Below are 22,795 nucleotides of genomic sequence, written 5' to 3' on the forward strand. Positions count from 1 at the left end.
CACCAGCACGAGCTCAGGAGGGAGCGGAGCCCCCCCTGTGGTGCCCAGGTGTTGCTCGGCCAGAGTTCTGGGACTCAGCTGCTGCCCACGGCACAAGGTGCCCTGCGTGGGTCCAGCCCCCCCGGGGGTCTCCTGCCGGTGGTGAGAGTGGCCAGGGGCCGTGCTGTGAGCGTGTGGGGGGCCAGCGCAGCTGTGGGGTGGGACAGAGCCAGCTCCGGCGCCTCTGTGAAGGGCCTGTCTGTCTCTGGGCAGCCCCTGTGTCGCTCTGAGCCAGCGTGAGGAGTGTGAACTCACCAGAACCGCTTTGACTCCTGTTGCAGGGCTCTTCTGACCTGTGCTTGTGAGGAGGAGGAGGAGGCGATGGCAGCCACTGTCTCAGAGTGAGGCAAGGTCGCCTGTAACGGCAGGGAGATCAGGAGGGGTATGTGGACTCCGAGTAATTTGCTTTGCTAGATTTGGTTATTAAGTATGATAAGGACTGGGATGAGCTAGTGCACAGGAACGTGTGTAGAGGGTTATTATATTTAAAGAAATACCTCACGGCATATTTAATAAATAAAGAAGTTGAATTTGAGAACGGTGAGCACAGATGGCAGAAACTCTGGGCACTGGATGTCTCTATTAACATGTGCGGACACTGGGCAACATTTGGGACTTGCTCCCATACCCACTAACTGCAATTAAAAACCAGAAGGTGAGCCAAGTTTTTAAGAAATTTGATGTTTTATTTTTTAGAAAATAAATAAGTCAGAAATTTACAATACATAATTCCAGTAATATGTTAACACCATAGGGGAGGCATGGGCTCTTCTTGGCTGTCAGACCAGGCTTGGAACGTTTTGTCTCTCATACCTACTTGAGTTGCTGGGGTTTTTTAATATAGCAGCACTTCATAATGCGTTTATCCTTGCAGTTTCTAGGTGTAACTGTTATCCTGTAGCAACCACAGCGTGCTGTAGGTTTGCTGTGACTGTGTTTGCTTTTCCAGAAAAGACAGAAACCTGAAGAACCAGTTGAGGGGTAAGCAGGGACTTTGTTACATCACACTGCAGTGTGGCACTTAAAATTTTGGGGAGACTGTTGCTGCAGTCAGGAACACATCTCTTCTGGTACTGTCTCAAATCAAGGGTAAAGATTTTAGTAACAAGAGGATGGAAGAAGCTCCTATTTTAGACCATGGTCTCACCTGTCTCTTCTATGGCTGGGTTTAAGGACACTCAGCCTTTGCGGTGCTCTAAGGTACCAGTAAAAGGAGGTTTGAACAGCCAAAGAAATGTATCGTGGGCTTCATCAGCACAAGGTTCTCTAGGCTGTGCTGGTGCTAGGGCTGCAGCAGTCACAGATCTGCTCAGTGGCAGACTGAGGTTTGGGGGTCCCGTCCCCCCATTTCTCCTCAGCAATGTTTAGGGGGTTTGGTTTGGTTTTTTTTGTTTCCTTGAACAATCTGGAAGATTTGACCTACAGTATCTTATCTCTAGGATATGTATTTGTAGTAAGAAAGCTGCAGTTCCTATTCCCTTTTGTATCCTTCAGCATACCTTTTAATTAAATTGAAGTCCTGCTATTTACAGATGTATGCCTGGGCAGGGCTGACTGTTTTAGGGGGGCAGGGGTGCCAGGTCCGGTTGTGTGTGTGTGTGTCCTGCCCCCACCTGTGAGATCTGGTGACCACAAGCACCCCATTTCACAGGGTCCCCGTGACCTGGTGCAAGTATACTTTGGCAGGCCAGCCTCCAGTTCTCAGGCTGACATTATTTCAGGACGGGATACGTGGAAGGCCAGGATGTGGCTGATCTGTACTGAATTATTGCTGTTTCCTGCTTTTTTTAGGATCCATAAGCAAAGTCTGTCTTAAATGGTGCTCGGAAAAAGAGCTGGACCATATGTTACCAGGTCCTTCCTGCTGGATGAGTGAGAACTCGCTGTGTCAAAGCTGTTCAGTGCACAAGGTCATAAAGCAGGTGAGAGAAAGTATGTGAGGAGGCAGGGGGCACTGGTGCAAGTTCTGCATTCCCGAAAGAAGGCTCTGCTGTCCTGGAAAGCGGAAGGGTAAAGATGGCTTCAGGGGAACCTGCCCTTTGTCTGTGCAAGTCAAGACCAAGAAACTGGCAACCTGGACCGCCAAGTGTGTCCTGCTGGACGGGTCTCTTAGCGAAGCAGACAGCAGCAGGTACGTGTGAGGCTGAGAGAGCCGGGGGAGCGCCCGCCCTTTGCAGTCACAGGCAGTTCTCATTCACAGTCAGGCTGTGCAATGGGACGGACCTGCTGCTCCTTACAGGTGCGCACGCTTCACAGGGAGGGGGAAGTGCCTGAGGCTTTGAGGGAGATGTGTGCCAGCGCTCCTGCAAAGGGGGAGCAGGCAGCAGGCAAAGTGTGTAGTCTTCCCCGCAAGGTCCCAGAGCAGTTGGGTTTCCCCAGCAGCAAGGAACAGCTTCTACAGGGCACTGCTGAGCCCTGTTGCCATTAACTGAGATGGCAGCATATAAAAGCAGCTCCAGAGAACCGCTTTCTGCTGCTGGAATGGATAGTCAATGTGCTTTCTTATAAGCCATGCAGCTTCCTGTGTAACAGAAACTTACCGGCAGTGTAACTGGCTGGCTTTTTATGTGAGCAGCAAAATTATTTTCAAACAGTTTAGAAATTTTGTTAACTGTTGTTATCCTAAGCCCATAACATGGAACTAATTTAGCTTCATGAGAAAAAGTTTCAGTGAAGTTCTAAAAATGTCAAATTGCTGTAGAGAACTCTGCAAGTGTTTTTGTGGTAGCTGGAACAAAGGATGAGGCTCTGACTCCTCATAGTTTCCCTTCTAATTGCCCAAGGAGTCTGCTCAAGACTTGCTGGGTCTTCATGAGATCCAGAGCTGAGAGCTTGCCTGAAGGTCTGTGAGAGTCAGAATCAGGAGTGAAAATCAGCCCCTGGGAATAAGGGAGGTTAGAAAGCAAGCAAGCTACACCGCTGGCAATGCACGTTTCTGCGGGAGGAAATGCTGGTTTATGTTGTGTGGATACCAATGTACTCAAAACTGCCCTGGTCTGACGGGGGCTGTAAAAAGCCAACACTGGTTGTGCAAGGAAGTGGTACGCTGACAGAAAATGGTATGAGGTTCATCAAACTGACCTTTCCTCCTATAAACAGAGGCTGCATCTACACTAGCAAGTAGTGTTGCCAGAAGGAACGGTGCTTTAGAGGGATGATGACAGTTTTTGCCGAGCACCTGCCGCCCACACGTAGATGTCTTTCAGGAGGCTTTGTGCTGGGCGAGCTCCCAGTGGTTGGAGCACATTAGGTGGGCTGCTGCAGCGTCTCCCAGTTACATTTTGTTCAAAGGGACCTGGCTCTGAGACCACTCTCTGAAGAAGTGTATGTGACAACTGAGGAGGGAACTTACTCTAAAAACTTAAGTCTGAATCCAGACTAAAATATTAATGTAGGTGCTGCTGTGGATGCCAACAACTAGCTTGTCTTCAGCCGCAGGCCCTTACACACTGCTTAAATACCTTAGGTTGTAGAAGACAAAGAGAGCGAAGCACTCTCTGAAGGGTGATCTCTTCAGACTACTTCTGACATCTAGGATAATAAAGGAGTAAATTCCTGAAGGATTTCAGGAGTTGCCACGGTGCAAAGGGATGGCAGTAGTTTGTCAAGCTGGTCTTTCAGTATACACCTCCATGAGCCTTCCTTCCTGAAATGGAACAGTAAGTAGGGGAAGCGTCTCTCAGAATCTGCTTTCCTCGATCTCACCATCTGTTTCAGCTCCTGGGGGCTCAGGCATGGCTGTTGTAAGCCTTGACACCTCTGCCACTGGGATCTTTTCTTCTAGCTGTTCTGTAGAGCCTTGTCCTCCCTCAGGAATGCTCTGAACTGCTTGCTTCTGAGTCTCTGGCTCTCCAGAAAAGCCTGCTTTTGCATAGTTCTTCATCATACTCTGCACCTCCACAGCCAGACTTTTCAGTTTCTCCTCGTACTCTGCCAGTGCATCCTGCTGGAGCTGCAAACAGAGACCTCAAGTCACTCTCCAAGCACTGAAGCTGAGCAGACATTAGTCTGAGCATGGTATAAAGACCTGCTCTGAGAGCGCCCGGTATGATGAGATGTTAGCGCTTCACAGTTGTGTTCTCAGCCCGAGATGAATGGTAGTGCTGGCACAGGGAGCGTAGGAGTGCTGCTCCTCTGATTTCTGTCTGTGTAGGCTCCTGCAGAACCACCTTCTAACTCATTCATTTTCCCAGCATACTGAGGAGTGGGTGGCCAAAGTGTATGTGCGTGTGTGTAGGATGAGTGTAGCGTCAATTACAGAACGTGCAAGGAAGCCTGATCCCCCACAGTGTTTGGGATTTATACTGTACTGAGGGACAGCACTGACCTCGAGATTAATTTCTGTGTTTACCTGGCTTTCTTTCTCCTTGATTCTTCTCAGATTATCTGCCTGCTTCTCTTCCAGTTTCTGCTGGCACCTGGCTGTCTTTTCTGTCATCTTTAAAAAGAAAAAAAATAAGAAACCATTCAACTTGTCTCTCTCACTCTCTCCCCCCCACCTCCCCCCATAAGGGGGTGGGTTGCTGAAGGGTAAACATGAGACCCCTAGGGGCTCCCCCCTTCCGTACACCTTTGCACATCATGAAATAGGTGTGGGGTTACACTGTTAACTAGTTGTGCTTCAAAACAACCCCTGATTTAGAAATGAGAAGTATCCTGGACAGCTCTCTGCACTGCATCTCTGACCTGGGGCGAGCTCGCTAGACCCTTACGGACCGGCGGCCTTTTAGCAAAGGTAGTAGCTGTCTTCAGCTGTGCTTTGGCTGTCTGAAGTACGTACTCAGAGCCCCCAATGCAGTAGCATTTTAACAGGATTTAAATACCTCAGAGAACTGACACTCTCTCTGTGAGACGTGCTGAGGATGTACGCAAGACACCCCCTTGCAGAAAACAGAGATGCTGTGGCAGACTGTCACAGAAGAACTTACCAGTTTGATTGTTTGCACCACTTCCTGAATGTGAGAGTTATTAATTTCTTTCTTCAACCTTTAAAGAAAGGAAATGTAAATAACCCTATAATTCATCTGTTATCTTTAGCAGTATTGATAAACAAGTTTTATATGAAGTGCCATACAGTAAGACAGGACTGCTAGTGCCCACACAGACAGGTGTGTTATGCTCTCCTAGCGTCCTCCCACACAGAGAGGTTGCTGTAATTTCAGGAAAGGCAAATAAAACACCATTCAAATTTGACTGAGAGATAAACCAAATAATTGGGTGCAAAATTCTATTTTTTTTCAGCTTAACAGACAGCAAAGGGACCTTGCTGTGAGCCGGAAGGAAAGGAGGCAGCATACCCTCTTCTGTACCCTTGAACATGTGAAGCTGTTGCAAACTGATTCGTGTCACGCAGTACTTGAATACACAGGCTCAGTAGCAGAATATTATTTTTATAACAGTGAAGGGGAAGGCAGGTGGCAGCCATTATATACCCAAACACAACCTCTTAACCGAGAGGGCTGCTGGCACTGATTACACACAGATTCTAGAGAGGCTGGGGAAGACCTGCCTTTGATTCTAGGGCAGATAAACACCCAGGCACAATGGGAGGCAGCAGGTATTTCGAAGTGCTCTTAGCCTTCAGCTGAAGTGACTGGAAGGTGCCTGTCACTTCAGCAAGAAGCTTAGGTGTGGCGCAGGAGAGCCAAAGTGATGGGTGCGTGCCACAGGAAGGGTCGTCTTCAAGGTCCAATTTCTCTATCTGTATGCTCTCCCTCTGCATTCCACGAGCTCCTACTCCCTGAAGGGGCGGCAAGGGGCATTTCTAAGGCACTACTCCTCTCAGGCTATTCAGAAGTCCAGTAAGTGAAACCAATTTTGCTGACAGCTTTACACAAAAAAATTAAGCCTACAGCGAAAGCTCTGGAAGCCACTGTCAGCAGCAACTGCAGGAATGACGTTATCGCTGCAGCTAGGGAGCAGATGTTTGGCCTCACTGCATATGTGCCTGCGTACCGGAATGCAATGGAGCAAAAGCATTAAGCCAGGAGATGAGGGCAGGCCAGCACCCACCCCTTGACCCCTACAGCTCTGCCACTACTTGTTTGGGTCCTTCAAGAAGCTTCCCTGATGGTGACAGAGACTGGTGCAGCGCTGCTGCCTGCCTGGAGCAGGACAGCTAGCATTCTGCATAGACAGACCCAGTAACATCTACCCCGGTACCTCTCCTGAGCAGCCTTGTCACTCGTATTCCTCATCATGGTTTGGATTCGCTCCACTCTCTTTGCCTCGAGCTTCTTCTTAATGTCTTTAATATTGCTGTGGAGAGAAAAGAGTGCTGTGAGAGACAGCTCCAGAGACTGAAATGGCCCTCCCACACCTGCTCTCTGGAGTGCTCTACTGTCTAGAAAAGCAAAGTTTGAGTGATTGAGCAGCAGAAAGCCCTAAGTCTTAAGAATATTTTAAGTCCTGTAACTTTTTTTTTTAAAAAGGGAGTCATAACAACGGGACAGAAGAAAACACGTTATATAATTATGCTATATTGTATACCTACATGGGGTTCCTCTGGGGCAGCACAAGACTCGCTGAAAGTACTTACGCTGCTAAATTACAAAAGGAGGAACTACATGTCTGTATGGCAGAGCTAAAAAGGAGACCTGAAACAATCAGAAAGGTGGATAAACTCTGGGATGTGACTTGCAAAACAGAAACCATAAACACTTAAAAGGCATTTGATCAACCAGTAGGGAAGATTAAAAGAACAATCCACAGAAAACCTAAGACCTATGCCCCTGTCTGAAGCACATGTCACCATCAAAAATGCTAACTGCATGTCAGAAGGTCACGGACAGAGGAAGGTGCTTGTGTCAGGGCGTAAGAGGCTGCTGACACCACCAGCACCTCATCTTGCCCATCCATGGACAAAATGACTGACACAGGACAGCTGCTAAGGGGGACATAAGAACAGCCGGCAGGTTGCAGCCCATCGGTCTGGTGTCCTGCCTCCAGCAGTGGAAGGGAACACAGGCTTAAGAGAAGTGTAAGAAAGAACAGGCGTAGGGTAATTTTTCCCTCCTTCACCTTCCCAGTTTCCAGTTTATCCTCCTGCCTCTATGCATTTATCTTCCATGAATGTCTCTCATACGTTGGAGTTTAGCCCTACTTTTGGACTTCACAGCTCCTTGCCGTGATAGGAAAAGAACTTAATTTATATGCTGTGTGACAGAAGTACGCCCTGAGAACTTCACTGGCTGCCCCACATTTCTTCTCTTATGCGAAACAGTGAGTAATCACTTCTCTATTCTTCTTCTCCATACCATTCATGATTTTACATGCTTCTGTCACATCCCCCTCAATCATCTGTTCTCCAAGCTGAGTCCCATTTAATTTCTTTTGGTGCAGAAATTACTCCTCAATGCTGACTATCCTTGCCACCCCCTTCTTGCTCTTTCAAAGCTTTTTGCTCAAGATGGCATACTGAAAAGGTGACTGCACTATGGAGACAGATCTAGTGGCGTAACGCTGACTTTGAATCTCTCTTTTCCCCCATAAAATTCTACAAATTCTATTTGCCACTTTGGCCACTGCAGAGCTGTGATTGATGAGCTGTTTGAGAGAAGCATCCACAGCAGCTGAAGATCTGAGTGACAATAGCTCACCCCTGTGTGCAGTTAACTTACGGTTAGTTTTTTTCCATTCACATTATTTTTTACTTACTCATACTGAATTTAACTGCCATTTTATTGACTGTTGCTCAAGATCTTTACACCCTTTTGGAGCTCCTCACAGCCAGCCTTAGATGTGACTGTACAAAATGACATCGTACTTATAGCAAACCATTACCTAGCTACTCAACCTGTTTTTCTTGGTCTTGTCTGAATATGCTGAATAGCTGAGAGAAAAAGAGAATCCATCTTGATGGAGGACACAAATAAAGGAAGTTTTGCCTGACTTGGAAACTAAAGGCTGACAGAGGATTTAATAGGAAGGAGGAATGAGTGAGGATTTAGCTTCAGGACAAAGTTACCGCAAGAACAAATGGATGAATGCCTGGCTAGAAATTGATGAATTGATTCTGCCAGTTTATTTAAGTACTGGAGCCAAGATGCTCAATTCACTTAAAAGACTGAGCTGATCAGTCCCTGGGAGGGATTATATGTGATGTACTGACTACAGCATGTAGAGATGACATCCAGTGACCAGCAGTTTTATTTCCTATCTCTCTGAATTAGTCAGTCCAGGCTGCTGTTGTGCCTTGTGGCAGGAATGCTGCTCTGGAGATCACAAGACAAGAGCTGTCTTCCCACCACTGCCACCGTGTAACTGTGAGACCCTGTGTCACATGGCTGTGCCTCAGTTTCTCACCAGAGAAAAAGAAATGCTTCTCTTCCCCTGTATTCACTCCTTGTCTGTAGTACAGTGCTTTGAACTCTAGCAAGAAAGCTACCCCAGATAAGAGCTATGCATTATTACTTTGTTATTTAAATACTAAGTTTACCTTTCTGATGCCTCCTTCAGTGCCTTCAGCTCAGCTGTCTGCTTCTCTCTGGCAAGCTCTATTATCTTGGTAACTTGCTGTTCAAGGGAAGAAAAGATGATCAAAACTAAAACGAAGATGAGACACAGCACACCATCCGTACCTAATTACCACCAGACTGAGCCTGATCCCTCCCTGCACTGACTTCCAGGGGCCACCCAACCCATGAAGCTTTGTGCAGGCCCATGCACCACCACGACATGAGTTCAGATGTGCACACAAATCGCACCGTGCTGGTGAACTGGCTCCACCAGGGCTCCAAGGGCCCTGTGAGCCCTGTCACACACCTCTAGGTTATCTTTATGGACAGCTTCCTATCTCCTTGTGCAGGAGGTATCACCAGATTCACCGCACTTGTGGGAAGGTGGGAGTCAGCAGCAGAGCTTACCTTCTAAACAACAGAGACTAGCAGCAAGGGAATGGGCCTTCTCTCTTGTGGAAACAAAGTTCCGTGAAAACTCCCGACAGATGCGCCTCAGTGGTCAGGCCTGCCCGCACTGCTGCCCGCACTGCTAGCCTCAAAGGGACACCCTGGCTGCTGGGCTACGTGCTGCGCAGTGAGAGCTTGGGTTTTGATTTCCTTTTCGTAGCCTTGCTCACTAAATCTCACAGTCTTTTGACAGCTGTGAGACAAGAATGTTTTATTCCTTTGGCTTCTCCCTCTGGTGATAAGCATGATTTCCAGGTAAGCTAGTTCTCAAGAGGTGTTTTTTTTTTCCCTTCAGGGCTGGTAAAAAGGCTAGAACAGCCAGTCTTGTAGACGGCTTGCAAGCTGCTTGTCAAGCCAAAGTGCACCAGGGAATCCAAGACTGAAGACGCGTGATGCTAACTCCTTTGGAAAATAATGGTAAGAAAAGGCTTCCAAATGCTGGAGTTGTCCCCCTTTCGCTGGAACATGTGGTGTACGCTGTATTTATCACCACCACCACCTTGCGGACTGCACTTTCTCACAGGCATTACTGTGTCTCTTGCTGGTGTTGGCTAAAGGCGGGGGTCTGAGGGTGTGGGAAACACCAACATGCTTGTGACACCTTACACGGACACTTACTTTGACTTCTACTAAGTCAAACAGCAAAACACTTTCCAGATTTCAAGGGGAATGAGACCCAGCCCTGCTATCAGTGCTAAGGGCTCCTAGGAGTACTGTCCTTCACAAGGCTTTCATTGTATTGGCACCAATACAGCTATGGCAAGCACTGAATGCGCTGGTGGGGCTGCTCTGTTCCCATGTCATCTGTCCTGGTTGAATGACAGCGGTGAGCACGGTTGCCCCTATGGCGTGTCTGTAATGCTCTGACGGTTGCCACTGGTGAACCTGCAAGGCTTCAACACACCTGTCACCCCAGCTCTGACAGTACAGCGTCAAGCAGGGAGCCGTGAGAAGCGTGGTACTACCTCATGTAGCCATGCTCCTCAAGAATTGGCACCTGGCAGTGTATGAAGCTGGTAAATGCCACGTTAACTCCAAGCTAAGCTACCAGAAGAGTTTAAGCAGATGGAGCCTGACATGCTCCAGGGCAGTGCTTCTTGATTTTTTTCAAATTGCAGACCTATAAAAATGTTTCTGCTGTATTTTTATAGCTTCTAACAAATAAGGACCACTACCTACATTCTCAATTATGTTGTGTAGACCTGGAAATTGCTCTGAGGGGTGTCTTCTGCCTTGTGGCCACATTTCCAAGCTCACAGTTTAGTGAATAACTTGGTTTTTCAGGCCGTCCTTGCAGGGGCTCTCTTAGGCTACATTTTCTGTCAACGCTTGCAGTCCGTACCTCTGTGGCGTGCTGCTCTTTCTTTCTTCGAATCCCATCGTGGTGCTCCTCCCCCAGGTGGATGAGGTCCATCTCCAGCCTCTCTCTCAGTTCCAAAACTCGGCTATCGATGCCTTCCGCCATTTCTACAGGATCTGCACAGGTACCAACGTCACCTGTTGTCAAACTCCTGCAGAACAGATACAGCAGCTGTGCTGCTTCTAGAGGTGCTGATACAATCCTGACCTTCCTACCCACCGCTCAGTGGGAACACCCAAAACCCTATAAACCCACAGAGACGGGGATGTCTGCACCACTCCATGCTTCCTTCAAAGGGGAGCCCCGTTTCTCTTGGGGGTTCCTCTTTTTTGGTCTGGGGTAGCCCACAGGTCAGGCCCCTGCTGCAGACCCCATGCTGTATTTACCTCTTCTTCTGGGTTTTCCTAGTGTGTATCATCCTTTTCTTGCCTCCATAGCAGACAGGCTCTGAAAAGAGTACAGAATATTTTTGCAGCAGCTCCTCCCTCCGTTTACTTCCTTTCCGCTCCAGCTCCTTCAATTCCTTCTCCTGCTTCTTCAGCAACTTCAGAAAGAGCTTCATCTGCTGCAGTTCTGTGAGGCTGGCTGTCTGAGGCTCTAAAATACAAAACAAAGAGAGGCTGTTTGTACTCACATGGCATTTCTCAACCTGCTGTGATGCCTTCTGGGGTCAGTTTTTTCCAGCACTGCCTTCATTCAGCTTTTCCTCCCTCTTTTCAGCATTGCACGCAGCTCAGTTTGTCATCTGGTGGCTATGTGGCACGGGGATGGCCAGAGGAATCGCTGCCCTGTGGTATTTTGGCCAGAGGAACATGCCAGTGGTGATGTACCAGTCTGTCTGTCTTAATGCCTTGCACCCTTTTCCACAATTCTAGGTATCCCAAAGATAGCAGTTTTTAAGCTAGTTGGCAGCTCTAATTGTAAGGGAAAAGCTTTGTTATTTCATTAGTGATTTTTCTGCAGAACTGATGACAGGTGCTTTCATCCCTTCCAGTTTTAATGCCTGGCATTTCTTCAGTTGGGAGGAATAAATGACAGGGCTTTTGAGGCCGATGAAAACAAGAGGGGAAGGATGCCTGGGAACTGCTGGAGAACGTGTTATCTGGCAGTAGCAAGTCAGTCAGATGCAGTTATCTGTGGCAGAAAGGCCACAGGGAGTTATCTTCTCAGGGGAAGTAACTTTGTTTTTCTTTTTTGCTTGTAATGTGTAAAAAGTAAGTGAACTTGCAAGTGCGCCTGTGACATAATGCTGTGCTGTGCAGGTCCAGCTCCTTCTGAAAGGCTCGTACTGCGGAAAGCGAAGCGTACAGCTTAAATGCAACCCCTCCGACAGCGAGCCTAGGCTCTCGGCCCTGAGCCCACTGTGCTTCCATATTATGTGACACCTTCTACCAGAGTACGTATTTAAGGTAATCATAGCTCTGTGCTGGGGAACCCTTTTCTTTAGAAATAACTTTCAAAAACAAAACTTGATGTCTGTAACAGTTACTTGGCAATCTATCCTGAGCACAAGTTCATGCATGTGCCTTCAGTACAGTTTTGTGGCATAATTAGGCACGCTGGTTACTAGTGTTTTGTACTAATTTGTATTACACTGCATTAAGACACAGAAAAGCAGGTGAACAATGTGTTATTACAGGGTGCATGTGTGCTGAAGGCCACCTGCAGCCACATTACCCCTGGCTTAGTGATGGCAAAGGAACCATCGAATGTGGCCAGAGCAGAACTCGTGTGACAGCTCCAGCCTCCCACTTTGCTATAAAGTTGACTTGCAGCAGCGTTCCTGCAGCCAGCAGCCTCAGAGGGCTAAAGCTGGTGCAGCCCAGAGATCTGACCTACCCGTGCAGGTAACAGTGGCCCAGCTTGCACAGGGCATACTCCAAGCCTCTCTTCTCCTTGAGACAAGCTGTGAGCTCAGTCCCAGCCCGAGAGCTCACCACACACCACAGCGGTTGTCAAAATGGGCAAATGGTGCCACAGGCAGCAAAACTGGGTCCCTGAGCCCAAAGATCCCTGTGGTTTGCCTTTAGGGCTGGCTACAACAGGCAGGGTTGGGTCAGGTCTTTTTTAGTTTGCAAAACAGGTGCCATCGCTATCCCAGTCAGGAATTGTGCAGAGAGGGAATGTAAGATGAGTGACAGGGCCTCAGCCCACGTGGGCCACACAGGAGGAGTTACCTGCAATCTGCGTCACTTCTATCACATTTTCGTCCTTGGTGAACGCCGCTGCTCCTGAAATCACAAAAAGAGGTTCCTCTTTATGTTCTACCTTGGACCTTCAGGTTGAAAATGGACAGTAGAGAGCCCAAGAGCATGGGCCACACAAAGGATGTTGGTGTGAATACAAAGGAATTAATTAAGCTGCTGAGATGCTTAAGTGCTTGGGAACTCTGTAAACAGGCAGAGTGGAAAGGGAACAGCGTTCTCTGCCTTGTCAGAGAAAAGACTTTTGCTTTGTATTAGTTCAATATCGTTAGCGATGATTTGGCACATGTAAACTTGTTTTGATTAGGTGAGAAGGATATTCTGGTCTGAAATTTGAGGAAACTAATTGTTTAGATACCAACATATTTCAAAGGACACTAAACACATTGATACAGTCAGTACGGAAGAAATACTGATTAGCTGTCAATTACCGTAACACACAATAGCGAGGTAATCTGAGTGTATGGTAGGGGATGTGCTTTTACCCAACCTGAAGGCCAAGAAGGTGCCAGAATGGAAAAAACATACTGTAAGAAGATCTTTCTCTGCTAGAGCTTCTTTAACCTAGTAATAAATGCTGACTTTGCCTTTTGGTTTCTATTAAAGCAAATTCATAACTTTTTTTCAGCTCAGCTGACTGGTCAGTTACGTAGTTTTTAAGTTTTTCTGTTATGTTAATGGATCCCCATTTAATCTAGTGGTCAAAAAACAGGTGCTCTTACTCCCACTCTTGCAGAACACCCAATGTGGGATCTGTTCACTCTGATCCTGTAATAGATCTTACAAAGAGCCTGGTGTTCATCTGAGCTGGTGAACAAAATTACTAATCTTTAAAGCTCTGAAGTATTATACAACTGGACTCTGGTGCAAGTGCAGTTTCAGGGGGATCTAAACATATTTTAAATGTCAGAAATCAACAGCAATCCACAGAAGAGAGACCCTTGAAAAGAACAACAAAGAGGTGAAGGGCAGTGAGGTACTGTGGGATAAACCCAAGCCAGATCTTAGAAGCTTTGTCTCAGAAATACCCAGAATTATCATGTCTTTGCTCAAAATCCATGTCCAAACTCTGATTTTACACTTAAAGAGACTACACCTCTGTCACAGGCCACTTCTTCCTTGGACAGTGGTTCCCTCTTAATGTAGTTATCATCTCCCAGGGCTGAACCTGAAAAACTGAGGTCATCTGTCACAGTCCTCAGCATACACGTAAGGAAGCACAGGGAAGAGCAGTACTACCCTGGTATGTTAGCCCTGCCTCGGAGGGGACAGATGTGTTTGCGCCAGTTGGGCCTTCAGCTTGTTTACCAGTATTCTCAGTAGATACCTGAGATTACTTTTCTGTTGTGAAATAAAAGCAGTATGCACGTCACACTCACTCCAGCCCAGGAGTCAGGGGATAACTACAAATTTTGCCATTAATGACAAGCACTAGAATTTAAGTTGGTGACTTGACCAGAGAGGTTCTGACCCCATGACCAAGGATCTTCACCCTCCCAGCACTGCTTGTTTCCAGCCTTTTGAGTGTACAGGCTTCCCCTTTTAGCTCACCCCACATCCACAGCTTTACCTGCAGGCCCATTAGAAAGAGGAATGCTGAATCTCCCAGTGGAGTCTGGTACCCCATTAGTTTCAGCAGATGGGAAGTTCCTCTGTGTGCCAAGCCTCTAAAACAAAGATCAGAAGTAAATCAAAGCTCTATTATTTCAGGCTGATTCATGCAATGTATTTTAGAGACAATGACAGACCTTGGAAAGTCTTACCTCCGCTGAGCCATCTTTTAGCTTAACCGATCTCTTGTCTTGCAGACTGAAGAACTTAATGGGGTTGGAGAGAGCAATAGTCAGATCTACAAAAAAAAGAGGAGGCCTTTACTCGGATTATCAAAAACCTCATTGTACTCTGATTTTCCTTGCCTTCTGGTTTCCTTTCTGGCCTGGGACAGGAAATTGTGGAGAAGGGGTATTTTGTATTCTCTGCCTGCAGAAGCTTCTCCCTGACAACACAAAGGAGGGGACCGTTTCCACCTCAGTCCCATTCTCAGATGATGGCTCACAACGGATGCTCAGGGCTATGAAGCTGAAAAGACCGTAGTGCTCCCAAAATCCAAAGCCAGGTTAAGATTTTCCTAACCTGCACAGCTCCCTGCTCCAGTTCCAGTCCAGTGCTGTACAAACCTGGTGTTTTTTTACAAACATGTCTTTAAATCAATAATTTTGCAGGATTTCCCCCCTGATTAAGGTTCATTTGTACACAGGGGAAGAGAGAGTAAACATGAGAAGTATTCGTAAGAACTTCTGTGGTTAATGCTGTTACATTCTGCATGGCTTTGATCATGATTGTTAAAAAGTTTTGCTGTTAATACCTCAGCTGGGGCTTCTTTCCCGATTCATATCTTACCATCTGACCATCCCCTTTTTAAAGGATCACTCTACCTCAGTATCAGCAAGAACCTCCCTCTCTTCAAAGGGGGAAGAAGAATGCTCCTGTGCTCCCTAAAACCCTATTCTCAACAGCCCCTGAGAGTTACCACCTCTTCACTCAAGGAAACCTCTCCCTGCTTCTGAATAAAAGCAGTGAAGAGGCTGACCCACCCCAAACCTGGGAGACAGTGACATCTGCACTGCACGTCAGGCAGTGCCACGGCCTGTACAGGGAACCAGGCGCAGCTACAGCGCAGCCACCCACTTTTTCCCTGATGAAAGCAATGCTGTGATGGGATGCTGGCAGGCGCTCAAGCCCCACCCTGACAAGGAATTAAGGGTGCAGCAGGGAAGCACCCCGGGGCTGGAAAAATGCTTCTAGATCTGAGTCTGGACAAAGGCAGCGCATCCCCCCACGTGCATTCTAACATGTACTACCTGCCCAAGCATCAGGAACGTAGTCCTTTATTTCCAGGTACACAAACAGAGAAGGCATGGTGAGTGGCATGTTACTTTCGCTGCGGAGACAAACGTGGTGATAGCCTGAAAGCAGAAAGCAGAAGAGGTAAGCTGGCCGAATCCCGGTCCCTTCTGGGCTGTGTGCTCCGACAGTAAAACAAGTCCCTCTTCGCAGGAGGGCATGGTGAATGTATTATGGAGTTAAGCCAAGACTACAGCAGGACGAATCTGAAGGTTGCACTGCCTATGGGAATGGAGATTAAGTAGCAAAACATGCAGATGTTCCTATTTTCTTTACAGCTTCCAATGAATAGGTCTCAAGGGCACAAAAGCTAAAGGAATTTCCAAGAAATTTACCTGAATGCATTGCAATGACGGGAATTATGCGATGTCCAATGAACTTCCCTCCTTCTTCCCAAGCCACAATTTTAAGAGATGCCAACTCAGGCATCATGATCTAAGGGGAAAACAGAGTAAGGCACCAATGTCATCACCTCTAACTCCTAACAGCCTAGCAGCTTCACTAAGTAGAACTTCACTCTCTCCTCCTTCCAAAAGAACAATACCATCTCTCCGAGGAAATCACAGCCTATTTCTGCACCTTGTAATTTAAGGCTACAGTTTATCACAGACACAACTCAATCTACAGACTCCACGAAACACAGGCTTCTCAGAGGACAGTCTACATGGAATCACAGGAGGGCAGTTTACCTAAAGAAAAAATGGGGCAACACACCTCCACAGCACAGCTTCCATGAAGTGATTCACCAGAGGAGGGCATGAACTCGGAAGCGTAATTTAGCAAGCATGGTGACTTTGCCATAAGGGCTCTTGCCTCTCTCCTCCCCCATTTTCTTCTGCAATAAAATGAACTAAAAATTACTGTGCCAGAACTGCAGCCTGAAAAGCATTTTCTGAAATTAGGATAATATTTATCTACCACATCCCAAGTAGGCTGAAAATATCTGCTATTTCACTGCGTGCGTGACAGAGGTGAATTGCATAACATGTATTTCGCCTTTGTAACTTACTGCAGAAAGGTCAAACGTTACTATCACCTTTGACTTAACTTCCCCATACCCTGTAGCCGGATTAGTGGCCACTGAATTCTTGCGGAGAGAGGGCAGATTTCTCTATTCTAGCACAACTGAAAACCTCCCACTGATCCCATTACTTCTCCAGTTTGTCTGTTTCTCATTTACAGTTTAACCACAGACGTTCTATTCCTCTCTGCTTCCTGGTGCTTGAAGTTTTCAAAGCTGATTAGTCAATTCAATTTGAAGTGCATCACAAATGCGAGACTTGATGCCCGTTATTTCCAGAAATGTTCCCAGCTACCCCCTTGTCTGCTCAGGGAAATCCTGATGGAGAGTTGTTTTGGATACTGTCATTTGGATATTATCTGAGCATGCAACACATAACACCTTGTATGTCTAAAGCTGTGACTCAGATCTCCAGAAGGGAGCTCCTTCTGTTGTCACTGACCTCTCAAGAAGCAGTGCTTGTGGCCAACAGGACCTTTAGGAATTCTCTGTCTAAATTACTATCAAACATTATTACCTTTTCAAAAACAAAAGCCTCTTCTTTCCATACAGGGTTAATGGAATTGGCAGTGGAGGTCAGTTTGGTTCTGTATTTGCGTTTTGTGTCCCTGGGCAACCCAAAGAGCTCTACTTCCACATATGTCTTCACACTGCGGTCTGAGAGGAACTGACCAGAGAGTATCTACAAACAAACAGAAACATAATTAACAACTGCTGAAAAGAATAAAACAGAAGAGCCCATCCACACCTTCACCCCAAAGTCACTCTCCCACCCCAAAACATCTTTTCTACTGCAGCTTCCAATCTACCATAGGCTTTTCTTTACCTCCACCCATGTTTCTTGCTTCAGCACTTCCTCCAGCCTCCTCCCTCCCCATCATCACAGCCTTGGCTGCTTCTGTGTGGCAGATGCTAATTTTCTGTTTTCATGCGATTATGATTAATTTAAAATAGCGAAAAGACTGGGAGTTGCCATGGTAACACTCTCCCACAGGACTCTCCGAGTTCATTTGCCACTAAGAACCCTACTGGGTAATAAATAGTGGGGACATAGATGCCAGTTATATATGTGGTGCCAGGAACTGGCTGTCAGGGGAGGAACAGCACCACAGTTTGTACTTGCCGTGACAGACAGGGTACTTGCCACCACCACGTCAATGCGGTCCACAGAGAAGGGGTCAAACTGCTTGTCTGGCCGCCGCATGAATTCATGCTTGAGCAGATAGCCACACTGGCCGTTGAACTCAAACAGAGCCATGTTCTGCTGCATGGGGACATCTGAGAGAGACAGAAAAACACAGTGAGAAAAATTTCTGTGGGACCTCATCAGGTGGCTTGTGCGCTACGAGTGAGCTGAAGGATGCTGTATTTTTACAGCCCCTGCTAGCCAAAGGCTCACAAAGCCATTTCAAAAACTAATTAAGCCTTTCAGCACCCTACAGGGAAAAATATTACAGCAGCTGTTGTAAGAAAGGTAAGTGGTTTGCTTATGATTGCACCATAAGTCATGGGTAGAACTAAATTAAAACCTACTTTAAGGAGTACCCACTATTTTGGGGTGCGAAGTAAGTAGTTGTCTGAGTCCCTCTGCTCCTTCCCCCTCTCATTTTGGGCCTCCTCTCCTCTGCCACTTCTCTTGAGAACGCTGGCTTGTGGTTTCTGCACCCTTCTTCACCCCTCTTCATAACCAGTCTCTCACTCCCTTTTAAAGCTGCTGCTTTTTTTCTCCTACTGAACCTACAGCTAGTCTCCTACACTCTCTATACATAAGACACTCCCTTGAGGAAGGAAGAGGGGTAAAGAATCGCTTTCTCTGGAGGCTTTTCTTTCCTTCTCATGCTGGTGGTGCAGCAAGAAAAGGCTCTTTTTCCCTGTTCAGGTTAAAATAACCGGAAATAACAGCACAGACAGGCCAGTCCTGTAGCCAGATGGAGCTCTGCCTGCTGCCTCGCAAAAGAGGAAGCAATCAGGGGAAGCAGGAGCTTCTGATGCATTTCTGCACATTATTTAGTCCGACATCACATTACAGTGCAGCTAGAGAGGGTACCCAGACACTAAATGACAGCAAGTCCATACATGCGTGTATGCACAAGTGTGTAGGGCCAGCATCCCAGGCACTGTATGCCAGGTTTGTGCTGGGCCCAGAAAAGTGCTTTTGGTCTGTGGAGATGGAGTCAAAGAAGAACACAACTTTGGGAGAAGGCACACAGAATAAACGCGTTCAGGGAAACAGCAGCGAAGGAAGAGACAGTGAATGCGAGCACATAGCCTCACCCGCTCAGAAGCTGGAGGACAGTGTGACACTCACCCATGGTCTGGAAGTTAAGTGCCACCATCTGACAGCCGACATTCCAAAACATCTGGGGCATGTAATTAGAGGAGTCCATCCGGGTGCCTTTGGGGTAAATCCGGCTCATCTGTCGCTTGTTATATCTGCAGTTGCTCTATTGGAAACAAGTCTGGAGCACTCCTTGTGTACCCTGGGGCTAGCTCACGTATCCAGACCATGAAAATTGTTCAGGCTCTGCTACCAAACGCTCAGAGCCTTCCAGACAGGAGGAGAAGCCCTGGCAACAACAGGCTCCTTTCCCATATCCTTTCCACTTAAAAAAAAAAAAAAGCATCTGGCAGCCTTGGCGTTCACTACAGCAGGATGCATCCTGTCAAGAATCTCTGGACAGCTCCCAAGCCACCCTGGAAGATCCCATGCCTCTTGCACCTGTACACCCAGTATCTCTGATGAAGAGTTCACCAGGTCCTGAAGCCAGAAGCCAGCTGGATGTAGCTCAGCCTCGCCCAAGCTGCAGACTGGCTCTCCTGCCTCACACAGCCAACTACACTGGGCAACGGTTGCCAAAAGGATACTCCACAAACTGTACTGGGAACTTGGTTAGTAGATCATAAGCCTTCAACTCCGTGAAGGAAGAGATGACGTAACTCCGGTTCTTCTCTAGAAACAGGAGATGAGAAAGCATTTAGAAGAAAGGCATGCCCAGCCCCCACTCTGTGTGTGGGGACTGACAGACCCAAGAAGCACCTGGCCCGTTTACGCCCACCTTCTCCCACGTACCTTTTTCTATCAAGGCAATTTACCTTTCTCTGGTCCCTTGAAAAGGGACTGAAGAATAATACTCCATAAAAGGTGATTTACGTTTACCAGGGAGACACGGTTGTGTACTACAGGACAGGAACCTCACGGAGTACAGACAGGATGGGCTCACAAAGCTTAACTAGCGATAATTTTGCCCATCTCTTCCTAGATTTCAGTGTCATTTACAGAAAAGCTCCTGCCTAGAATTTTAGTTCCAAGTGAATCCCAATATTCAGTGTCTCACACAAAGTTCTTTAATTTGTTAAGTTTCCCCTTCCTCTATTTTTTTCTTTTTCTTTTCCTTCATAACTCAAACCAGCTTACACAAAGCTAGACCCAAATGTGGGAACTGTTTAGAGGAACCTATAGTGTATAAAGGAATAGCGTGCATTTCCAGTGTTTCAGACGTTTCTCTGTCCAACCACCACAGAAGAGGAAGGCCAGTCACACACATTAAGAAAAGCTGGGCTCAATCCTGCTCCCAGAAGCAGCAAAGCAAGCCCACTGAGATGTCACTGGCCTCTAGGCTGGGTTTTTTCATCCTCAGTTATAAAACTGGGAGCAGCATCTGACATCTCACTGTCTTCTCCTTAGCAGTTCCTTACTACAGGGAGGAGGGCAGAAGGGAAGTGTTTGAGCCCATGCACACGTTGTGGGAGAGAGAGAGAGAGCACAACAGAAAATGGGTGAAAGCAAGTCACCAAGGCAGGCGGAGAACAGCAGCATCTGAAAGCACTGCTCTCCTGGGCGAATGAAAACACTTGGGATTCTGAAAGGACTGACTTTGACTTACCAGCAGAGACTTCAAAGGAGTCAAATTTGATGGGCTGTATGTAATTAACAAGGCTGGACATTTCCTCGTACGCTGTCACTTCCAAACCAGCAGTGCCCTGAGCAGAAAACAAAATCCAAGAGAATACATAAGAAGAGACTTTTCCTAAAGATGGAACAAAACACACCTGGGCTTCACAATCACAGAACTCCGATGGCTGCCCTGACCAGAGCGCACCAGTTTCTTTGGCTTCTAGGTCCTACAGTGACATTGTGGGCAGCGTAGCCAGGGGCACAGTTTCTAGGTAGCTCGGAAAAAACAGAAACTGAGGCATACGGTGAGGTCTCAGTCAGTAAGTAAGGAGTCCAGGACCTCTTTAACCTCTCAGAGCATGGAGTCAGGGACAACCCAAGGGCATTGTTTTCCCTCCTAAGCGATACGAGGGAGATGGAAGATGGAAATGGGAAATGGATTCTTTTACTCAAGGGAATGCTGACCTCCTCCTTCACCCTTCAAGCAGTAGCACTTCATGTTTCAGTAACAACTTTTATCAGACTAAGGCTAAGCCTCTCCAAACACCCTGAAGGCAGTTATCTCCAAGTCATGCAGAATATCAAAGGCAGAGTCAGAAATAACAACTCTGTGCTTGCAACATAATTTCCCTCATTCAGTTTCTCCTGCAAAAGTCTTGTGGCATGGAAGGAGGAAAGTCCCTGGCTGATCATAGCACAGTTCATTCCCCCTTGCGTTCTGGGGTCATCTTTGTTCAGTATGGTACGGCCCCAGAGAAAACTGAAGGCCAGAAAAAATAACCCCCAGAAAAGGAACAGAAACAACTGACAGTACCTCATCTGACTGCATCTTTTTAATTTCCTCTTCATCCAGGTTTCCGAGATGTTCATCCTCTTCCTCTGGTTCCTCTTCAGCCACATCACCTGCCCAGACTAAGCACACACAGCCCACATCAGCAGTATATACCAGTAGCACACTGAGACAAGACATGGCAGATGGCTAGCATGAGCCATGCATTTAGCTCTGTAAAACCTCACCATCAAGTCATGCAGGCACAGTAAATGGAAGAATCCTACAATTTTATCAACCAAATCCAAATACAAACTAGCACGCTCTGGACTACCAAGAGTCAAGAGACCAAATCATTCCTCCTGCAGGCTTCCCTCATCCCCCACAAGTGATAATCACAATGCTATTTTCCCCACCACGGTTGCACACATTTGTGGGAATAAATGTCCATTTCTAGGTGCTCTGTAGCAGTGCTCACCTTGTCTTTCTATGACTCCAGGTGCTCCTACCATGACAGGGACTAAAAATACACTGTCCTACCACAGGTTCCCTGAGCCCAAGAGGTGACAGCCTTGAGACCGGAGAAAGGCAGCAGAGTGAGGATGAAGGTTCTATAAACCTTCACGAACCTCAGGGTGAAGAACATGGTGAATTTGTGGTTATCATAAACCTATAAGCAGTAAGAAATTATCCACCCTTCCATGAAACCAATAGCCAGTGTGTATCAACGAATTACCAACTCATGCAGTCATATAACTCAGAGCAGGCAGAAGAGTTGACTGATGGGCAGGGCATAAGTTGATTGTCTCTTCTGGTTGGAATAAAGTGTTTGAAAATATTCTGAAGATTTCATTTCTCTTCCAGGCTTATGCTGCTCCTTGAGATAACTGAACTAATGACTAGTACTGGCTTGCCTCAGGCTAGTATTAATGGCTGATTTGGAAGGTCTCCAGTGGGCCAGACTGGCTCATCTAGCTGTACTAGTCCCATTTTCCCTTCAGACATACCGGTGTCTTCGGCATCCGTAGGGGCTGGCTGCTCAATGATTTCTGGTTCCACATTCCTCCCTTTCTTCAAAGAGTTCTGCCTCTTCCCAGACATAGATTGGTCCTTTTTGTTCTTAATCAAGATTTTCCCTAAGAGATCCTTAGGACTTGGCAGAGGAACTCCTGGCTTCAGCTGCAACAGATAAACTTTGTACTGAATTTCCATCACAACGACAGAATTCAAACGCTCATCTCTCCAGTCCCTCCCAGTACCATTCCTTTGGCCATTGGTACATGGACACATCTCTCACCCAGTGTATATTTTAATTTCTCCACCTGCTGACAAATCCCACTGTATCTGTGCAGATTTTTTTCCCAAGATTTCACCTTTGGTTTCAGACCAGCATTTGGTACCTCTCAGCCCTCTTATGTTCTGCTGCCTGCACTTGGCATGCTCTTCCCAGCCACCTATCCTGCACCACAGCTAAAAGAACATCTACATGGCCTGAAGGCATCCACACACCTCTGGCTTTCACATTCCACCTACTTCTCTCATTATCCCAGAGCCTCAGTCCTAGATCAGCACTCAGGCTGTATTTAAACACTCTGCCTGCAGCAGATTTGAAAAAAGATCCCAGAGTAGGTGGCTCAAGCAAGCCAAGGATGTGTGACTCAGACTGTGCTTCTAGACCTACACTCCCTGTACAGATA

General features: G+C 47.0%; 1 protein-coding gene across 6 annotated transcripts in view; it reads right to left on the reverse strand.

Annotated features, from left to right (window-relative positions):
• Positions 1-704: 704 nt before the first annotated feature.
• Positions 705-22,795, reverse strand: part of PLCB2 (phospholipase C beta 2) — a 61,726-nt gene continuing 39,635 nt past the window's right edge. For 4 of the 6 annotated variants that reach the window (XM_040608608.1, XM_040608609.1, XM_040608607.1 and 1 more), the window contains 19 exons: positions 22,106-22,277; positions 21,144-21,241; positions 20,319-20,415; positions 19,300-19,384; positions 18,743-18,867; positions 17,558-17,712; positions 16,952-17,116; positions 15,749-15,848; positions 15,371-15,475; positions 14,273-14,358; positions 14,080-14,176; positions 12,483-12,536; positions 10,692-10,902; positions 10,288-10,456; positions 8,477-8,553; positions 6,202-6,297; positions 4,968-5,025; positions 4,391-4,477; positions 705-3,991 (listed from right to left, as the gene is read on the reverse strand). In XM_040608608.1, the coding sequence (XP_040464542.1) occupies positions 3,719-3,991; positions 4,391-4,477; positions 4,968-5,025; positions 6,202-6,297; positions 8,477-8,553; positions 10,288-10,456; positions 10,692-10,902; positions 12,483-12,536; positions 14,080-14,176; positions 14,273-14,358; positions 15,371-15,475; positions 15,749-15,848; positions 16,952-17,116; positions 17,558-17,712; positions 18,743-18,867; positions 19,300-19,384; positions 20,319-20,415; positions 21,144-21,241; positions 22,106-22,277 (2,310 nt within the window). In that variant the 3' untranslated portion in view covers positions 705-3,718. Of the gene's footprint in view, positions 3,992-4,390; positions 4,478-4,967; positions 5,026-6,201; positions 6,298-8,476; positions 8,554-10,287; positions 10,457-10,691; positions 10,903-12,482; positions 12,537-14,079; positions 14,177-14,272; positions 14,359-15,370; positions 15,476-15,748; positions 15,849-16,951; positions 17,117-17,557; positions 17,713-18,742; positions 18,868-19,299; positions 19,385-20,318; positions 20,416-21,143; positions 21,242-22,105; positions 22,278-22,795 lie in introns of those variants that run through there. The other 2 variants (XM_040608611.1, XR_005829920.1) reach the window with 2 other exon arrangements.

The sequence above is a fragment of the Falco naumanni genome, chromosome 10 (genome assembly GCF_017639655.2).
Source record: "Falco naumanni isolate bFalNau1 chromosome 10, bFalNau1.pat, whole genome shotgun sequence".
Lineage (NCBI taxonomy): Eukaryota > Metazoa > Chordata > Aves > Falconiformes > Falconidae > Falco > Falco naumanni.